Raw genomic sequence first — 18,864 nt, forward strand, 5'->3', positions numbered from 1 at the left:
GGAATAAAATAAAACAAAACAAAATAAAAAATAAAAAAACAAAATAAAACAAATGATTCAAAGTAAAAATCAACAAAATAAAAAAAAAAAAAAATAATTAAATAAATCAAAATAACAAAATACAATAAAAATGAAACAAAATAAAATAAAAAATAAAACACAATAAAATAAAACAAAACAAAATAAAGTGAAAAAAATAAACTAAAGTAAAAAAGCAAAACACTAAATAAAATAAAATAAATAGAAACAAATAAAAAAATCTATAAAATAAAATAAAATAAAATAAAATAAAACAAAATGACACAGAGTGAGAGGCATATACAAAGTAATACCCAATGTATGGATCGTCAGCACACTGTACTGGCTAATAAATTTATGTATATGTATATATAATTGTGATTCAATGGATTTGGCCCTTTAAACTTTACAATGAATAAATAAGTTTGCTCTGTATAATGCATTAGACCAATTGGACCAAGTCACAGAACTTGCATATTTTAATATTTTGATTGCTTCTATTATCGGAGTTGTCGACCTCGAGTCAAGTCTTGAGTCATTCGCAAGAAATAAAGATTCATCCTTTTCATCAGCACTTCTATTATTAATGTATTCCTCATCACTAATTCACAATTTCTACACCATCTTTTTGTTTAAAAAACAGATTTTTCAGACTTTAATACTAACTCTCCTTTCTGTATCTATTCGGTCTACTTCATGTGTGTAAAAAAAAAAAGCTTTGATCCTCTATCATTAACAACTACTGACAAACAGACAAACTAAAGATTATTAAGACACCAGATATAATTTATGATGACAAAGGAAACTATAGTTTATTTATGTGAGGATGGAAAAATATAGTAAACTGCACCACATTAATCCCCAAATTTCTTCATACACTGGACTAAAGACCAACAGGAATAGAATAATATGTAAATGTAAGAAAAAAATGTATTAATCTGGTAAACAGCAGCAGCTCAACCAGAAACAACTAGAAAACAAACAAACAAACAAATTAAACCAAATTATTTAAATTATTTGTACTTTGCGAAACAAAACAAAAAGCAAAAAGCAGAGTAAAGCAAAGCAAAACAAATGTTACTAAAATGGGGGGGGGGGTGGGGGGGGGATTGTCCGTAATATTAAAAATCAAATAAACAATTAATCTAATAAATAAATAAATAAATTAAATTAAATTAAATGAATTGTTGCAGGGTTATTACAATTTGCTAAAACAAAACAAACAAAAACAATTACTAAAATAAAATATTAAAAAAGAACAACCTAAATTAAAAAGGTGGAAAACATTAAAATGAGAAACAAACAGATAAATAAATCAATAAAAATAAATAAATAAATAAATAAATATGTTATGATGTTTAATAACATGAATAATAAATAAATAAAAAACACAATTAAATAAAATTTTATCATGAATCAAAATAAATACATTTTGTTGCAGGGTTGTTACAGTTTACTAAAACATACAGACAAACAAACAAACAAAGAAACAAAAAAAAATTACTAAAATAAAATATTAAAAAAGAACAGCCTAAATTAAAAAAGAGTGGAAAACACCAAAATGAGAAACAAACAGATAATTAATAATAAAAAATAAAATAAAATAAAATAAATACATACATAAAATAAAATAAAATATGCAGTTTTCATGTTATCGTAGTTTATTTTTAAAAAAAGTATTAGAATAAAAGATTTTTAAAAAAGAACAACCAAAATTTTAAATGGGTGGAAAACATTAAAATGACAAACGTGACAAGAATGAAAAAAAAAAAAAAATGCTATAAAAAAGTGGAAAACTGCAAGAAAGCATCAGTCCCAGTGTCTATGAGAAGGAGGAGGATGTTTTACTGCGGACACTGGGTCTCTATTAATCTCGGCAGGAGTATCATTACGCTGATGTTAAATAATATGAATAATCATGGCTTAAGGATCTCAGAACACCCCCACACTTCCCTGCACACGCAGACGCACACAAATTCACGCACATAAAGCAAATTAGATTAATTAATGGGCTACGGTCAGTGTTTGCCCAGAGTCCATAAATTTACTCTTCTTAGAAATAATCTTTCAGATGGCCGATCTGCGCAGTAAAGCCGGCTAATGGATTTTTACAGTTCCCATGGTTACTCTAGATCCTTTATGATATCGCTGGCTTAATGAGAAATGCGCTTATTTGGACCCCAAAAACATGTGCACTTTCAAAGATCTGAAATAAATAGTTTGTTTTGGCTGATGAGGCATTATTTTTCTGTATGTTTATTTGTGTGTGTTCATATTAGGGCTGTCAACCTAAATGCGGGTAATGTACGCAATTAATTTTAAACGCTAAACACATTAAAATAAGCGTAGGTAATTATTGTCACACAGTTTGATGATTTTGGGAGTTGGGAATTTGGATTGAGGATATTACCCTGATTTGGCATATTTGTTTGTAATTACATTGTTTTAAGAAGCTCCAGAAAACATTTCAGCTAAAGAAAAGTGAGAAAATGCATTAAGATTCAATTCAATTCAATTCAGCTTTATTTGTAGCACTTTTACAATGTAGATTGTGTCAAAGCAGCTTCACATAAATGGTCATAGTAACTGGATCAGGGTAGTTCAGTTTTTAGTGTTTAAGTTCAGTTCAGTTTAGCTCAGTTCAGTGTGGTTTGAAATCATTACTGAGAGTCCAAACACTAAAGAGCAAATTCATCGATGAGTAGCTTTTCAGATCCTGAACCATGCAAGCCAGTGGTGACAGCGGAGAGGGAAAAAAAAAACTTCACCAATAGGAGAGTGAAGAAAAAAAACCTTGAGAGAACCAGACTCAGTTCAGCACGACCAATTTAATTTCTCCGCTGGCCAAAAGTCTTGTGCAGACAATTGGTCCAAAATAGCACAGATGGAATGGAAACTAGAATAAAACAATTTATTTTTAATTTCATTTCAAATTAAAGGTCAGATAGCATAGATTATTGATGAATGATTAAATATTAATTCTGACCTTGGACCACAAAAGCAGTGTCAATAAGTAAGATAAGAGAGATTTATACATCACATGAAAACTGAATCAATGCGATTTTCATGGATGTATACTTTGTAATCATAGAATAATATTTGGAAATCAGGAATATGATGTAAAAATAAAATAAAAAAATATGAAGAAAATTGTCTTAAAAGTCATCTATTATGATTATACAATTATGATTATAATTTGATCACAGTATTTTCAGATGCATACATAAAGAAGAAAACTAAAAACTAAATTGTTTGAATGCATACAAAACAGTAAGACTACAACAAATAACAGAGGAAGACTAGACAGATTTGTGTGTCACACATGCAGAAATCACAAACTCGAGAGCTTGGAGAGAGATGGGATGAAAAAAATCTGATGAGGGTCTTTATAACTCCTAAACTGTCTGCATTGCATATAGGTATTGAAAGTTTAGGCTCTTTGGGCTCTCACCCCTAAATAGCAAATTTGTTGAAGCAGAATTTGAACATCATTCACAAAATAATCATGCAAAGAGGCTTGATTCAGTGTTGCCACCCCTCATCATTTCCATGCCGCTCCATAAATAATTTTCTAGATCTGCCCCTGTATGTGTGTCTGTGTGTGTGATTGTCAAACCTCCTTGCAGTGTGTATTCGGTGGCAGACTGGCTGTACACCCCCAGGCCCGCTCCAGTGTAGGCAGCCACTTGGATCTCGTACTGCGTCCAGATGATGAGCTCTCCAATCAGACAGTAATTAATCTCTGCACTGGTGATGTTCTTCAGCTGGAACTCACCCGGCAGACCCGCCAGCCTGTACCTGAGTGGGAGAGACGCGCACACAAAGACAATCAGAGGGGGGTTTGAAGTGTGATTGTAAACCTTTAACACAAACACATGCACTCACATTGGATTTTGTTTAAAGTTTGAGTGGCGATGAGGAGAGAAAAGTTGTGGGCGGTTTTCATCGCATTGCTATATGGTTGCTATGGCATCCTAGGCCTTTGTGTACAAATTCCTAACCCAAAAGTGTGAACAAAAGTAGTAGTGACACTTTACCTTGGCAGGAACAGCTATTACAAAATCATATCATCCTCTACTGAATATATGTATTTTGAAAACCGGCTGAAAAAAACAAAAAAAAAAAAAAAAAAAAAAAAAAAAACAGGTTGTGGCATCTTACAAATGACCATAAAATGAAATAAAAAAATCGGTCATGATTTTTGTCATCCTCACACCATTCCAAACCACAGGGTATTTCCTTCGATTGCAGAAGACAAAACTTATTTTAAGAAATGTTGGTTACCAGACACTTTCAGTTGCCACTGATTTGGATTGTATTTTTTTTAATCCAATTTAAAGTCATGCCAGTTTAGTATAACAGAAAAGGCAAGACAATTATGTCAAACTTTACCTTTTTTGTGGAATACACTTTGTAGGCTCTATTTTAATGATCTCGATGCAATATCTAAAGCACATGGCGCAAAAGCATTCAAGGCTTGTCCGAATCCATTTTTGGTATTTTAAGGATGAAAAAAAAAGAGTTGCTCCCTGGCACATGGTCTAACCCGGCGCAATGCGGCACAAGGCGCGATGTAATTGTTGCTTGCTAGTTTCAGCTCGGCGTTTTGACATTTTGCAGCATGCTGTTTAAATAGCAAAAGCATTTGCGCTCATATGTGCGTCCATAGGCGTTCTGGTCTAAAAAAGGAGGCGTGTTAATGTGCATTACTGGTGCGTTGCTATTTTAAGGGACTAAAATAGACTGCTCAATGGACCAGCTGAGAGGAGGTCTAAAGTCCAGCGTAGAGCGCGTTAGTTGTGCGCCTCGATTAAACATTGCTTAATACAGACAGGATGTACAGCAATACACAAATATCTTTACAAATGAAAATGAATTAAAATATTACAAAAATTAATATTTTTTAGCCTACATAAATATAAAAACCACCGCCTCCATGCCTTCTTCATCTCAGGGGGATTTTTTAGTTTATTTATGACAATTTGATTTTCTATAATGTTATTATTATTAGCAGTATTATTTATTATATGCATATTTATATTTGTTTTATTAAAAAAGGATTAGATTTGCTCACCTGTCAGGTTTTAGACCATATGGGGCATTGCATGTGTATTAGGAGATAACTCAGTTGTTTGAACACACTTCGCTATTATAGTTCAATTATTCATTTGCTGGAAATTAGAACTGATTTTAGAAAAAGTTTTAAAACAAATATTTGCTTTATACAAACAAAAGTAAATATGTAGGCAACTAGATCTCTGTGCCTACAACACGTTTCCCCCTATCCACCAGGGTGATAGTGAAAGTAAAGAATGAGGAGGCTTTCTGTTTTCTTGCTTTTGTAGCGTTCAGTTTTTCCACTTACAAAGTCCGCCATGTAAATAACAAATGCACCATGGCGCGACGCAACTAACTATTGAAGGGAATGGAAGATGAGACTCTGATTGGTTTATTCTCAAAACACACCTGTAACTTTTTAAGAGAGTAAGCTCAACCCTGTTAGACGTGGCGCAAAGCGGATTTTTCTGTCCTTAAAATAGCAAAAGTGGATTCTGACATGCCCTTAATGCGTTTACGCCCTGCGCTTTGGACTTTGCACATGGATCGTCAAAATAGAGCCCAATGAGTTATGCGTGTGTTTGGAGCATATCATGCATTAAACCAATCAGAGACTCATCTCCCATTCCCTTTAAGAGTCAGTTGGCACATTTGCTATTTAAATGGCGAACTTTGTAAGTGGAAAAACAATGCTTTATTAGCAAGAAAACATTAAACAGACCATCTGCAGCATGAGGTTAAAGCACGACCCGCTTCTATTCGGAACTCCTCTTTACTTTCTCTTTACATTTACTCTTTACTCCTTTACTATTGTAAAGTAAGGAAACGATGAAGACATGATCTCACATGATCTCTTATAACAAAATCACATGACTTTTTTAAATACACACACTAGAATTTAGTAAAAGTGTTTCCATCCTAGTTTATGCGCATCTTTTCTTGTCGAATCTTAGCATATCCATCAATCGTTTTTATGTGCATATCCGAAATGCTCATAAAAATAGGTGTATGGAAACTTAGCTACTATCTAACCCTTGTTGGCAGTGTTTGTATTCATTTAATCCACATGTGTCTTGCTTGTCTTGGAATGTCTGCTAAATAACATGCAGTAATTTATGGATCGTTCACAAATTGTTGGAATCAGTGTGAATCAATATGAATGGTTGCTCTCAAATACTTCAATCCAGAAGCCATACCTGAGCACGTATCCCCTCAGGACTCCATTAAGCTGCGGTTCTGGCGGTGGCTGCCACTGGACCATGATGCTCTGGTTGGTACGGCCGCTGGCCACAATGTTTTTTGGAGGCGCGCTGGGCGGTTCCTCTCGCAGCATCAGCCTGAGAGATAACATCATGAGGAGCGCATCATGAAAGAGAAATGTTCACACCCCAGAGCCTTATCTGGGAATTTCACCCAGAAGCATCGACGGTTACTAATAGTTTCCTTCAGAGCTTATCCAACAGTCCTGGAGAGATTGAAATTGATCTTTCTGGGTTGCCCAAAAGGTCTTTAATAGTACTGTAAGTGAGAACTGACCCATGCTGGGGTTAACAGGGCTCACTAGAATAACCTGAACTTGACACAGTTCTTTAAAAAAGTTGAATACAACACTGGGGAAAACAACACTAGACTAAACTGAGAAGAATCATCCTGAATCCTTTTAATACAAAGTTCAAAGGTTTTGTGTCAGCGTTGTTTAAAGAAATCAATAATTTTATTCTGCAAGGACACATTTAATTGATTAAAAAAAACGACAGACTCTAACATTGCTACACCGAGGCAGCCATTCAGAATACTTTCCTCAAAACCACAAAGCAACCAGCCAGAATACTATTCAATAGATACCAAACCTAACTTCATCAGTTACAACTGGTGCAGCACATCATGCCTGTTCTTTATTCTCTTTATTGGCTCCCTGTTAAATTCAGAATTGATTTTAAACTACTGTTGTTTGTTTTTAATGCAGTTATTGGTCTTGTGCCTTCATATTTATGTGAGATTTTAACAGGGCCCTGCGATCGGCAGGTTAGTTGTTGTTGGAGGTCCCCACATCCAGGTTTAAACAACGGGGTGATCATTCCTTTGCAGTGGCAGGTCAAAACTGTGGAATACCCTCCCTATAGCACTTTTTTGGCTCCCTGTTAAATTCAGAATTGATTTTAAACTACTGTTCTTTCTTTTTAATGCAGTTAATGGTCTTGCACCTTCATATTTATGTGAGATTTTAAAGGTTCGTAAACCTAACAGGCCCCTAAAACTGGCAGGTCAGTTGTTGCTGGAGGTCTCTAGGTCCAGGTATAAACAATGGGGTGATTGTTTTTTTTTTTTACATTGGCAAGTCCAAAAATGTGGAATACCACCCTCTATAGGACTGTTTTGGCTTCCTTTTAATTTCAGAACTGATTTTAAACTACTGTTGTTTGTTTTTAATGCAGTAAATGGTCTTGTGCCTTCATATTTATGTGAGATTTTGAAGTTTCATAAACCTGACAGAGTTCTACGATCGCCAGGTCAGTTGTTGCTGGAGGTCCCCACATACAGGTATAAAGAACGTGGTGATCGTTCTTTTGCAGTGGCAGGTCAGAACTGTGGAATACCCCCTCTATGGAACTTTGCTCACAAACATGGCACTGGTTAAGGCAAAACTTAAAAGGGCATTTATTTAGAATTGCTTTTGCTATTCAGTGCAAAATGCAGTTTTATTGACATTCAATAGTCAACATTCAAGGTGCTATATAATTAAAGATGATTGATTGATTGATTGATTAAATACTTTATTGCAATTTTAACAATTGTGATACTGATACTGTAAAAAAGTGAAATCTGATTAAACAATTAAGAAAAGAAGATTTGGTGCCACCCACTGAAGATTCTGGTTTTAAATTAGTGTAGCCGGTAATAAAAAAAAAGTATGTCTTTATATTTAACATAAAAAAAAAAAATTGAGCCCCATTAAAAAATAAATATGAATTTAATGTGAACTATGATATGCAAGACGTGAATTTTTGCAGTATTTCAATGTTGATAATGGGCTAAAAAATGTCCTTACTAGGATACTATAAGCTATGCTATACTATAACATTAGAATATTATAATGAATAGCATCTTGTATAATTTGATAAAGTAGATTAAGTGGTGTAATCAAATATGTAACTTAATACAATTGTAAAATGCTGGAACAGTTTAAAATGCACATGGAAATGAGATGGAATTGAATTAAATATATGAATTTGCTTCACTTAAGCATGGACATTTATTACACAAACTAAAATAGCTTACCCCCCCGATAGTCAATGTATAATTCGCACCCTGCTGGCAGTCGTTCACCAATAAGTAACTGTCATTTAATTACAACAAAATACTGTATTTCCATGACATACTGCACCATTTATCTTGCTGTATATGTATTTAAAGAATTGTATTATATCTATATTTACTGTAAAATATACAGTAATGTTCACAATGCAACTTTAAAATACAGTAACATACTGCAAAACTGTCATGTAATAAAATACAGTACATATTACAGTTAATTACTGTGCAAGTTGCAAAAATTGTTAACAGTGAATTATTAAAAAATGCTTTTTTTTAATGAAATTCTGTCAGAAAAATGTTCTTATAAAGCCTTAAAAAAGCCCTGAATGCTGTTGCGAAAACATTTGGAACAGAAACCATTGTGGCATTTTTAGCTGACAGACTGTTAAATCCTTAAATCTAACTATGCTTTCTCCTAAACTAAATCAGAGCAAATAGCTTTAATTAAACTTCAGTACATCCCATATCTAAACAATGCTAAAACTGATCTATATATAAGCAGTTAGAAGCTACAGTACCAGAAAAATCTGTTTTCAGCTTGACCCCATCAGTGCAAATCAGTGAACTCTTTAATTTCTCAAGTTGATCAATACCTTGAGCTTTTGCAGGATTCTGAAAACTGTAGATCCCCAGAGCAGGCGATAAACAATCCTTCGCTCTAATCTGCGGTTTAAAGGTTATTAGCTTGATTAAGTGAGCAAGGCCTAAAGTGCCTAAAGCAAGCAATCTCGTAGGAAAGTTGCTAAGTCTGATTGATGTTTTGTCAAATAAACAATAATCATCCTAAACCAATTTAAAAGGCTTAGGAGCGGTTCTTTTAGTCTATCGTTTGTTTCTTTCGCTGGGTTGGGTATTGAGGGCATTTCTATTATATTGTTTTTGTCATTACTGTGAATGGCATTAGCGGTTGTTGATTAATTAAGCACAAACAAAAATGAATGTTCATTTCATTGAGTGTTCATTAGATCACAAATTATTAGAAAAGTTAGTTGGACGTTGACTTTGTTTGCAATGCGCCAAATATGAATTTACAGCTAGCTTTGAAGCCCCCCCTGAATGGAATAAAAAAAAGGTTCATACAGCGAGTTATTTTACTCAACTCCTTTGATGGTACTTTGACAAAAATGAACAAGAAGAATAAAAGAAATAGAGATTTGAATTTTTCATATAACAGATGATGAGCCTGACGTTAATTGGAAACGAGGCCAAAGCAGATAGGTGCTCAAATTTTAATAAGTGCCCTTCTCCATCAATATTTGATTTTTTGTGTTTCTGTTCGTCTTCATCTTTGCACTTCTGCCCTTTCCTCTTGTTTTAACTAAGCACTTTAAATGAAACATTCTGTTTGAAAGATGCTTTGCGAGGCTGGAAGTTTTAAAATCACATACTTTTGCTTCAGCTATTAAAACAGAATTTTCCCTGCTGCTTACATGAGATTAAAAACTTGAGTTTTTAGACAATGAAACTTTGTTTCTACAACAGACAGTTCCCTACATCTCATTTTAGGCATCAGGGATAAAAGTGAATATTACTGTAAAATGATAAGTGGTGGAAAGAGTACTGAGAAATCATCAAGCATCAAGTTATTGCCCAGCAGGCACACAACATCATAAAACATTCATATTTGGCTAGATATAGGTTGTGATGTCAGGTGACAATGTTTAACCAGCGTCTAAGGACAACGTTAATTTGATGTCCAATAACAGCGTCAAATGATGTTGATATTTGGTTGATTTTAGGTTGTTAGAAAGTGACCAAAATCCAACGTCAAGCCAACATCTTAAAGCCAACATCATATTGTAACATCAAATACTGACATTTATTCGTTAGGTTTGGCAACCAAAATACAAAGTCTGATAGACGTCATAGTGGTAACGTCCACACAACACCAAGCTGTAACATCATTAAACGTTGATATTTGGGTGATTTTAGGTTTAGGAGTTCTGACGTCAACCTGATTTTCATTTACAAACAAAATACAACGTCAATCTGGTGTCATGTTGATGTTTTGTGCCAGCTGGGTGTTTAAGCCCATTTCGGTCATCATACAGTAAACATCCGTCATTTTCTCATCAGTGACATGCATCTAAACAGTCTCTGGGTCAATGTGTGTAAAGATTTTGGACATCTTCTTGGACGCTTTTAATGCTTCCAAACAGTTTGCTGCAATTATAAAGTGAACTTGTCTTGAGGTAGTTCATTATGATGTGATTTACCTTCTATGTGCGATCTGATTGGACAGGAATCACAGGACTGATTTTTCTAATCCCCATAGACAAGAAAAAAATAAAGTAGCGACTGCAGGCTGAAGGAAAGCAGTGGAGTAGAAGTACAGATACAGCCCTAAAAATGTACTCAAGGGAAAGTGAAAGTACACATTTTTAAAACTACTTAGTAAATTACAATTCCTGAGGAAAAACTACTCAATCACAGTAATTTGAGTATTTGTAAATAGTTACTTTACACCACTGATAACGATTAATTGAAATGCCATAGTTTTAACAAGTTAGATGGTCAGTTAAATGTTAAATTGATGACCAGCTCATGTTATTAAGCAGATTATAAAGCAGACTTTCCACATTGTAAAAAGAAATTTACTTTAAAAAAATATAACACTTAAGTCATAATTCATGCTATTTACTACTGACTTATTACCTGTCCTATCCAATATCTAAACCCAACTACAGTTTATTTATTAACTAAATTCAATAGGATCACGTGCTTATGATTGAACAAAGCTGGTCCTGCGTTAGCTAATTCACCAATCAGAGGATTTCTAAGTCACCATAAATAACCTAATACCAAAGTCATCTTCATCTTCATTGAAGAATCCCCCTCCCACCCCTACTACTCCTCCTCCTTCCCTAGTTGAGTGGCACGGTGGCCCAGTGGTTAGCCATGTTTCCTCACAGCAAGAATGTCACTGGTTCTAGTCTTTACCAAGCCAGTCAACGTTTTTGTGTGGAATTTACATGTTCTCCGCATGCTCACGTGGGTTTCCCCCAGGTTCCCCAGTTTCCTCCCACCGTTTAAAAACATGCTAAGTTAATTGATTTATCCAAATCAGCACCATAGACGTGCTCCTAGTAAGTAGTTATCTCTTTACAGCAACCCATATCTGTCCATTAGTTACTACAGCAGAGGAGCACCGAGATCCACATGAGCTCAGACTCCCCTCTCGCCCTGCAATAGGAGGGAGCCCTGGGCTTGAGGATCTTATAAGCTCTCCCGGGACAGCATGCCAAACAAGCTTTATAATCAATCATCAGCTAAATGTGAGCTCTTGAAATTGTTTCTAAAAATGTAAGTCTATAGAACAATTAAGTTGTCCCAAAAAAAATCTTAGAACGTTTGTTGTTTCAGTTCATTTTAAATCAGTAGTTTGAACAAGCAGCAAAAATCTTCTTTTTTGTGTGTGTGTGCATAAATCTAAAAAATTAAGATAAGTCAACTGTTCCAAGTTTCACTGGGTTTAGGTAAAGTCAACTTGTTGCTTTTCAGGCAAAGGATTTTCTCACTTTTTGTAAGTAAAGCAACTAACAGCTTTTTACAGTGCATTAAGCGAATAATCATTTCTGAGTAGTTGTAACCGTGCCAGTAATTTTGCCTCATGGATTTTGCATGATGCACATCTGTTTTCAATGTTGCTAACAGGCTTTGACATGGTTGACTTACTAGCTGGGATATTTCGCTGTATATGAGCTGTTGTCAATATAATTACTAAAAAATCTGTGTAAATTGCATTCGTCTAAAAAAGTGCAGAAAAATTGAGCAAGAATGAATCAGATGTGACAACGTCTTCTGTAATTAAGGCTATCAGATGATACACTGTGTGAAATACAGTAACTGCATGAGTAAGTACTGAGTAAAACTTTATAGAAAGGTCAATTAGTTAATGCACAACTAATAGTAACTAACAATGATAAATACAATTACTGACACCAAGCAACAAGACTGTAGTTCGTGGGGAGAGCTAAAGGACCAAAAATGGTTATGAATGGCATATATATATATATATATATATATATATATATATATATATATATATATATATATATATATATATATATATATATATATATATATATATATATATATATATATATATATATATATATATATATATACACTTGAGATCACTCAAAGATCACTCACAAAAATGCTGAGTTGTTTTAACAAAGTTTGGTCAACTATGGGCAACCCAACTCCTGAGTTAAAATTTGTAATATAGATTTAATTTTCTGCGTCCCAATTTGCAATCTATTCATCCTAAATAGTATTCAAAAATAAAATTAGTGTGTCCCAAATCATAGTATGTTCAAAAGAGCATGCCAAAGGTTCCCAGATGGTCTACTATTTCCGGTAGAAATTCGAAGAGTAGGACCATCCGTACTCTAACTACTAATATTACCCACAAAACATTGCACATTGGATGTGAATTTAATTAGAACAACAAGAGAGGACAAGAGAGTAATATTGGAAAATAGCAGTAGCCAGAAGAGGAAGATTATGAACAGAAACATGAAACATAAAAGAGAATACAATAACAGTCAGTGCAATTTGACTTCTGAAACTAAATGCTTTACTTAAGTATTACTTTATTCTTTAACAAATCTATAAGCACCCATTAAATATTAGTGAATTTAAAACACCTTCAGCACCAATCAGACTTAAGCAATTTGAGTTTAAAGAAATAGTTCACTTATTTACTCATCATTTCATCACCCTCACGTGATTCCAAACCTTTATCAGTTTCTTTTTTCTGTTGAAGAAAAGATAAGATATTTTGAAGAATGTTGGAACTGGTAACCGTTGACTTCCGTAGTAGGAAAAAAAATTATATGTTAGTTAATAACTACCTGTTTTAAACAATAAAAAAAAAATCATGTTTAAATGTTGAACATAAAATATTTAGAAGAATGTTGGAACCGGTAACCAATGAATTTAAAAAAAAAATGCTATGGAAGTCAATAACTACTTGTTTTCTACAATAATAATAATAATAATAATAATAATAAAAAAACATGTTTAAACGTTGAACATAAAATAAGACATTTTAAAGTATGTTGGAACCGGTAACCATTTAATAGTAGGAAAAATATACAATGGAAGTCAATCACTACCTTTTCAACAATTAAAGAATTGTATAGTGTGTGTGTGTGTGTGTGTGTGTGTGTGTGTGTGTGTGTGCATTTTCTACAATAAAAAAATAAAAAAACATGTTTAAATGTTGAAGACAAAATAAGATATTTTAAAGAAGGTTGGAACAGGTAACCAATGTCTTCCATAGTACAAAAAACTATGGAAGTCAATCACTATCTGCTTTTAAAAATAAAAAAATATTGTTTAGATGTAAAACATGAAATATTTAGAAGAATGTTGGAACCGGTATTTATTGACTTCCATAGTAGGAAAAAATTGATATGCATACTGACATTTATTACATATAATCCCTTTTTTAACAATAATAAAAAAAAGAATCTTGTTAAAATATTAGACATAAAATAGGATATTTTGAAGATTATTGGAACTGGAAACCATTGACTGCCATAGTAGTAAAAAATACTATGGAAGTCAATCACGATCTGTTTTCAACAATTAAAAATATATATATAATGTTTAAATGGTAAACATAAAATAAGATATTTTGTAGAACATTAGAACCGGTAACCATTAACTTTCATAGTAAGAAAAAAAAAATACTATAGAAGTCAAGCAATACCTGTTTTCTACAATAAAAAAAAATCATGTTTAAATGTTGAAGACAAAATAAGATATTTTGAAGAATGTTGGAACCGGTAACCATTGACTTTCATAGTAGGAAAAATGTATTGTGGAAGTCAATCACTACCTGTTTTCATTATTTTAACAGAGAAAAAAAAAAGAATAGGTTTGAAATAAAGTGGAAAATGAGTGAATGATAACATTTGCATTTTGGGGATAAACGATTATTTAGAGGGCAGAGGGAGTCATTGGATCAACTGAACTGGTACTATTGAATATAAACCAGCAATGTCGGTATAATGGAGGCTGGCTTCAAATGAATGTTAAGAACTAGAAAAACAGCATGACAAGCTTTTTCAACATGTCCTTGATGATTGAGCATGCACTTCTTCCTGCCGTTTAGCAAAAAAAGTGCTTGGCATGTGCATTATCTTTATGCCTGTGGAGTGAAAAATAGCCATTTGAACTTTTCAGGACTTTTAAGTTCTTTGAGCGACTTGATTCGATTTGGAATGCAGTCATTGTGATGCGTGCCAATTTTATGCACGAATAAAAATTCGCCAAACAAAATAGAGAGCACAAAACGCAGTGGCCTCTGCGTGAGCTGAAGTGTCCTTCCCTCCAGCCAAGTTTGTGTTTGACATTCTTTCACCGTGTGGAATTGGCTTTGAGAAATGCTATTTCTCACACCTTCCGTCGTGTTCCTGGATATTGGTCCTTTTTTCTGCCCATGTGTCATAATGGCTCACAATCAGAGCCAGTGATGAAAGCTCTCATGTAATTCAATTACAATCAGCCTTTCTTTTGATAGGGTTCAAATCCTGTCCCTCGCATTTAATAACATTCCCTCCAACTGGCTGAGGATGTGTGTGTGTGTGTGTGTGTGTGCTCGTGTGTGTGGAATTACAAAAATGGCAAGAGTTGCTGTAAATGACCAGTTCCAATCTGCTTGACTGGCTATATAAATCACAACAGACAGTATTCAAAAGACTTTAGAAACAAAGTTAGCTAGTTAGCAATAGCATCTGCTGTTTTGTGCCATTAAATACACTTATTAAATGAACCATGGTTTTAGTTTTATTATAATAAATGTATAGTAGCATGATTTTTGACACCTAGATTACCATTTGTTTATCCACAGTTTTTCTAAAAATGCTAGGTTATGCATTGTTTAGCTAACAATGATACAAAATACAAAATGTAATAAAACCAGATTCATTTTCTTAGAGGGTTATAATGTAAGGTCTATTTACCTTCACTGATTCTTGACTTACCAAAAACATTCAGTTCTAGTTAATCTACAGAACTGTAATGTTAGCAATTGGCTAAGCTAAAAGGCTAAGACGTTAACTTGTGATTTCTTACCTGTTGGTTTCAGCACTGTACTGTCCACGTCCCACCTGATTGACAGCACACACTCTGAACTGGTACGTTCTTGCTGGTGTTAGACCAATTACTAGCAAACTGGCTAGTGTAGGACTAACATCATCCATGTAGACCTTCCACGGAGAATCTATCAAGAACAAAGAGGCAAAAAAGTTTACTGCATCCATGTTAACATACATAACATGATCATATATACCAACAATACAGCAACAATACAATACAGTATTGCACATCAGTTTGTTCGGTACCACCAAAAATCTATATACCGCAATGACCTGATGTACTTCTTTACATGCAAATGAATAGCCTTGCAGTGAATGTAAACCTCGTTTACAAGACTATATTGAAAAATCAGTTTGTAAAACAATCAGAATACATCAGTGTTTTTCTTCTTTCATATATATATATATATATATATATATATATATATATATATATATATATATATATATATATATATATATATATATATATATATATATGTGCTATGGTATGCTAATTGTTGTTTAACAAGAAATATATACACTCACCGGCCACTTTATTAGGTACTGTCCAGGTGCTCATTACAGCAAATTTCTAATCAATCACATGGCAGCAACTCAGTGCATTTAGGCATGTAGACATGGTCAAGACGTTCTGCTGCAGTTCAAACTAAGCATCAGAAAGGGGACGAAAGGTGATTGAAGTGATTTTGAATTTGGCACGGTTGTTGGTGCTAGACAGACTGGTCTGAGTATTTCAGAAACTTCTGATCTACTGGGATTTTCATGCACAACCATCTCTAGGCTTTACAGAGAACGGTCAAAAAAAAAAAAATCAAATGAGCAGCAGTTCTATGGGCACAAATGCCTTGTTGATGCCAAAGGTAAGAATGGCCAGACTGGTTCGAGCTGTTAGAAAGGCAACAGTCACTCAAATAACCAGTAGTTACAACCGAGGTATGCAGAAGAGCATCTCTGAATGCACAACACACCGAACCTTGAGGCGGATGGGCTACAGCAGCAGAATACCACACCGGGTGCCACTCCTGTCAGCTAAGAACAGGAAACTGAGGCTACAATTCACACAAACTCACCAAAATTGGATATCGATGATTGGAAAAATGTTGCCTGGTCTGATTAGTCTCGATTTGTGCTGCGACATTCAGATGGTAGGGTTTTGGCCTTAACAACATGAAAGCATAGATCCATTTCTCCTTGCATAACCGTTTCAGGCTGGTGGTGGTGGTGTTATGTGGGTGGTGTGTGGGGGATATTTTCTTGGCACATTCGGCCCTTTGGTACCAAGTGAGTATTGCCACAGCCAACCTGAGTATTCTTGCTGACCAGGTCCATCCCTTCATGACCACAGTGTACCCATCTTCTGATGGCTACTTCCAGCAGGATAACGCGACATGTCATAAACCGCGAATCATCTTAGACAGTTTTCTTGAACATGACAATGAGTTTATTGTACTCAAATGGCCTCCACAGTCACCAGATCTCAATCCAATAGAGCACATTTGGTATGTGGTGGAATGGGAGATTCACATCATGGATGTACAGCCGACAAATCTGCAGCAACTGCGTGATGCTATCATGTAAATATAGACCAAAATCTCTGAGGAATATTTCCAGTACCTTATTGAATCTATGCCACGGATGATTAAGGCAGTTCTGGGGGCTTAAGGGGTCAAAAGCGGTACTAGTAAGGTGTACTTAATAAAGTGGCCTCTGAGTGTGTGTGTCTGTGTGTATATATATACACGCACACACATTAAATATATTTTAAAACGTAAATAAATAAACCCTTATTTTATTTGTTATTTACTCAAAACTCATCCAGGCAAACTCACAGCCTCTCAATCAGTTTTGATAGTGAAATTCAAATGAATCAACCAATCAGACACACTTACTGGCTGATTGTATTATTATGTTTAAAATAACTCAATAAATACAAGCCAAAATTGTCCTGGACAACATATCTTTAATTCAACTTCATGAAAATCACTATTTACAAAAAAAAAGAAAAAAAAAAAGAGAAAAATCAAGGAAACATGAGAGATTTTAACACATTGTTTATTCCTGCAAGATTATTTTTCACTTCTGACTACAACAAGTAAAATTAAGTGTCAAAGAAAGAGTGTTGTTTTTGCTTTATGTATTTCACTTGATTTATTATCAGCTGCTCCCATCATCTCTCTCTTTACAGCAGTTGGGTAAATGATGAATTTGACTGTGCTGTTGTTTATTCTGGAGGCGTTACTACCCACAACTCCCAATATATGAGTGTGTGTGTTTATGTGTGTGTGCTTGCAGTACATTAAAAATGATGGGAAGCAGATCAATGAACAATTTAGACGGTAAAACCACTCAAGCAGACCCAAGAGAAGACAGAAACCATGAGCAAGTGCCGAAAAATAAATCACAAATTCAACAGGAACAGTAAATATTAAGCTGCGGGATGCATGCGAATACCAACAAAGACAAAACCATCAGAATAATAGCGTGTGTGATCATTTGGATTTACTCAAAATCAAATGCTTGTAATCAACGGTGTGTGATTCTGTTTGTGTATATGAGCAGAGAAAGATATAAGTGTTTATTAGACATCCAGCACCTCAGTCCCACCCACATTTTTCATTGTCTTTCCTTTTGACGAAACAGAAATCAATCTCTTTCTCTTTCGTTTTCCTGTCACTGTCCTTTCCAGCATTCATCTTCCACCAATAACAGAGTCTTGGCGTAATACGGTGAAAACAAACCTCCTCCCACTGCCCTCCGCTACAATCAACTTCCATTTCTCCTCTCTTCTTAGTGGCTTCAGCCTGTCTGTCTGCGTTCTGGAGCTCAGGCAGGAAGACAGCGAGAGGTAAATGAGAAAGAGCTTCTTCGCTGGAATTCACTTGCTGCAAACCAGCTTAATTGAAAGCTGTAGCTAAGGTGCATTAAGTTTAATAAAGCATACGCCACAGCTCATAAAAACAGACACACACACACACACACACACACACACACACACACACACACACACACACACACACACACACACACACACACACACACACACACACAAACACACACACACACACACACACACACACACAAATGTACAGCTATCTTTATGAGGACTTCCGTAATGACGTTTATACAGTACAAACTGCTTGTTAATGCAAATCCCTAATCAGCCAATCACATGGCAGCATCTCAATGCATTTAGACATGTAGACATGGTCAAGACGATCTGCTGCAGTTCAAATCGAGCATCAGAATAGGGTAGAAAGGTGATTTAAGTGACTTTGAATGTGGCATGGTTGTTTGTGCCAGACGGGCTGCTCTGATTATTTCAGAAACTGCTGCTCTACTGGGATTTTCACGCACAACC

General features: G+C 34.6%; 1 protein-coding gene across 17 annotated transcripts in view; it reads right to left on the minus strand.

The window, feature by feature from the left end:
• The window catches only part of sdk1b (sidekick cell adhesion molecule 1b), a 452,496-nt gene that overhangs the window by 108,239 nt on the left and 325,393 nt on the right, over window positions 1–18,864 (minus strand). For all 17 annotated transcript variants that reach the window (XM_073949377.1, XM_073949383.1, XM_073949375.1 and 14 more), the window contains 3 exons: window positions 15,481–15,628; window positions 6,273–6,413; window positions 3,635–3,816 (listed from right to left, as the gene is read on the minus strand). In XM_073949377.1, the coding sequence (XP_073805478.1) occupies window positions 3,635–3,816; window positions 6,273–6,413; window positions 15,481–15,628 (471 nt within the window). The remainder of the gene's footprint in view (window positions 1–3,634; window positions 3,817–6,272; window positions 6,414–15,480; window positions 15,629–18,864) is intronic.

This window comes from Danio rerio, chromosome 1 (assembly GCF_049306965.1).
Source record: "Danio rerio strain Tuebingen ecotype United States chromosome 1, GRCz12tu, whole genome shotgun sequence".
NCBI classification, from domain to species: domain Eukaryota; kingdom Metazoa; phylum Chordata; class Actinopteri; order Cypriniformes; family Danionidae; genus Danio; species Danio rerio.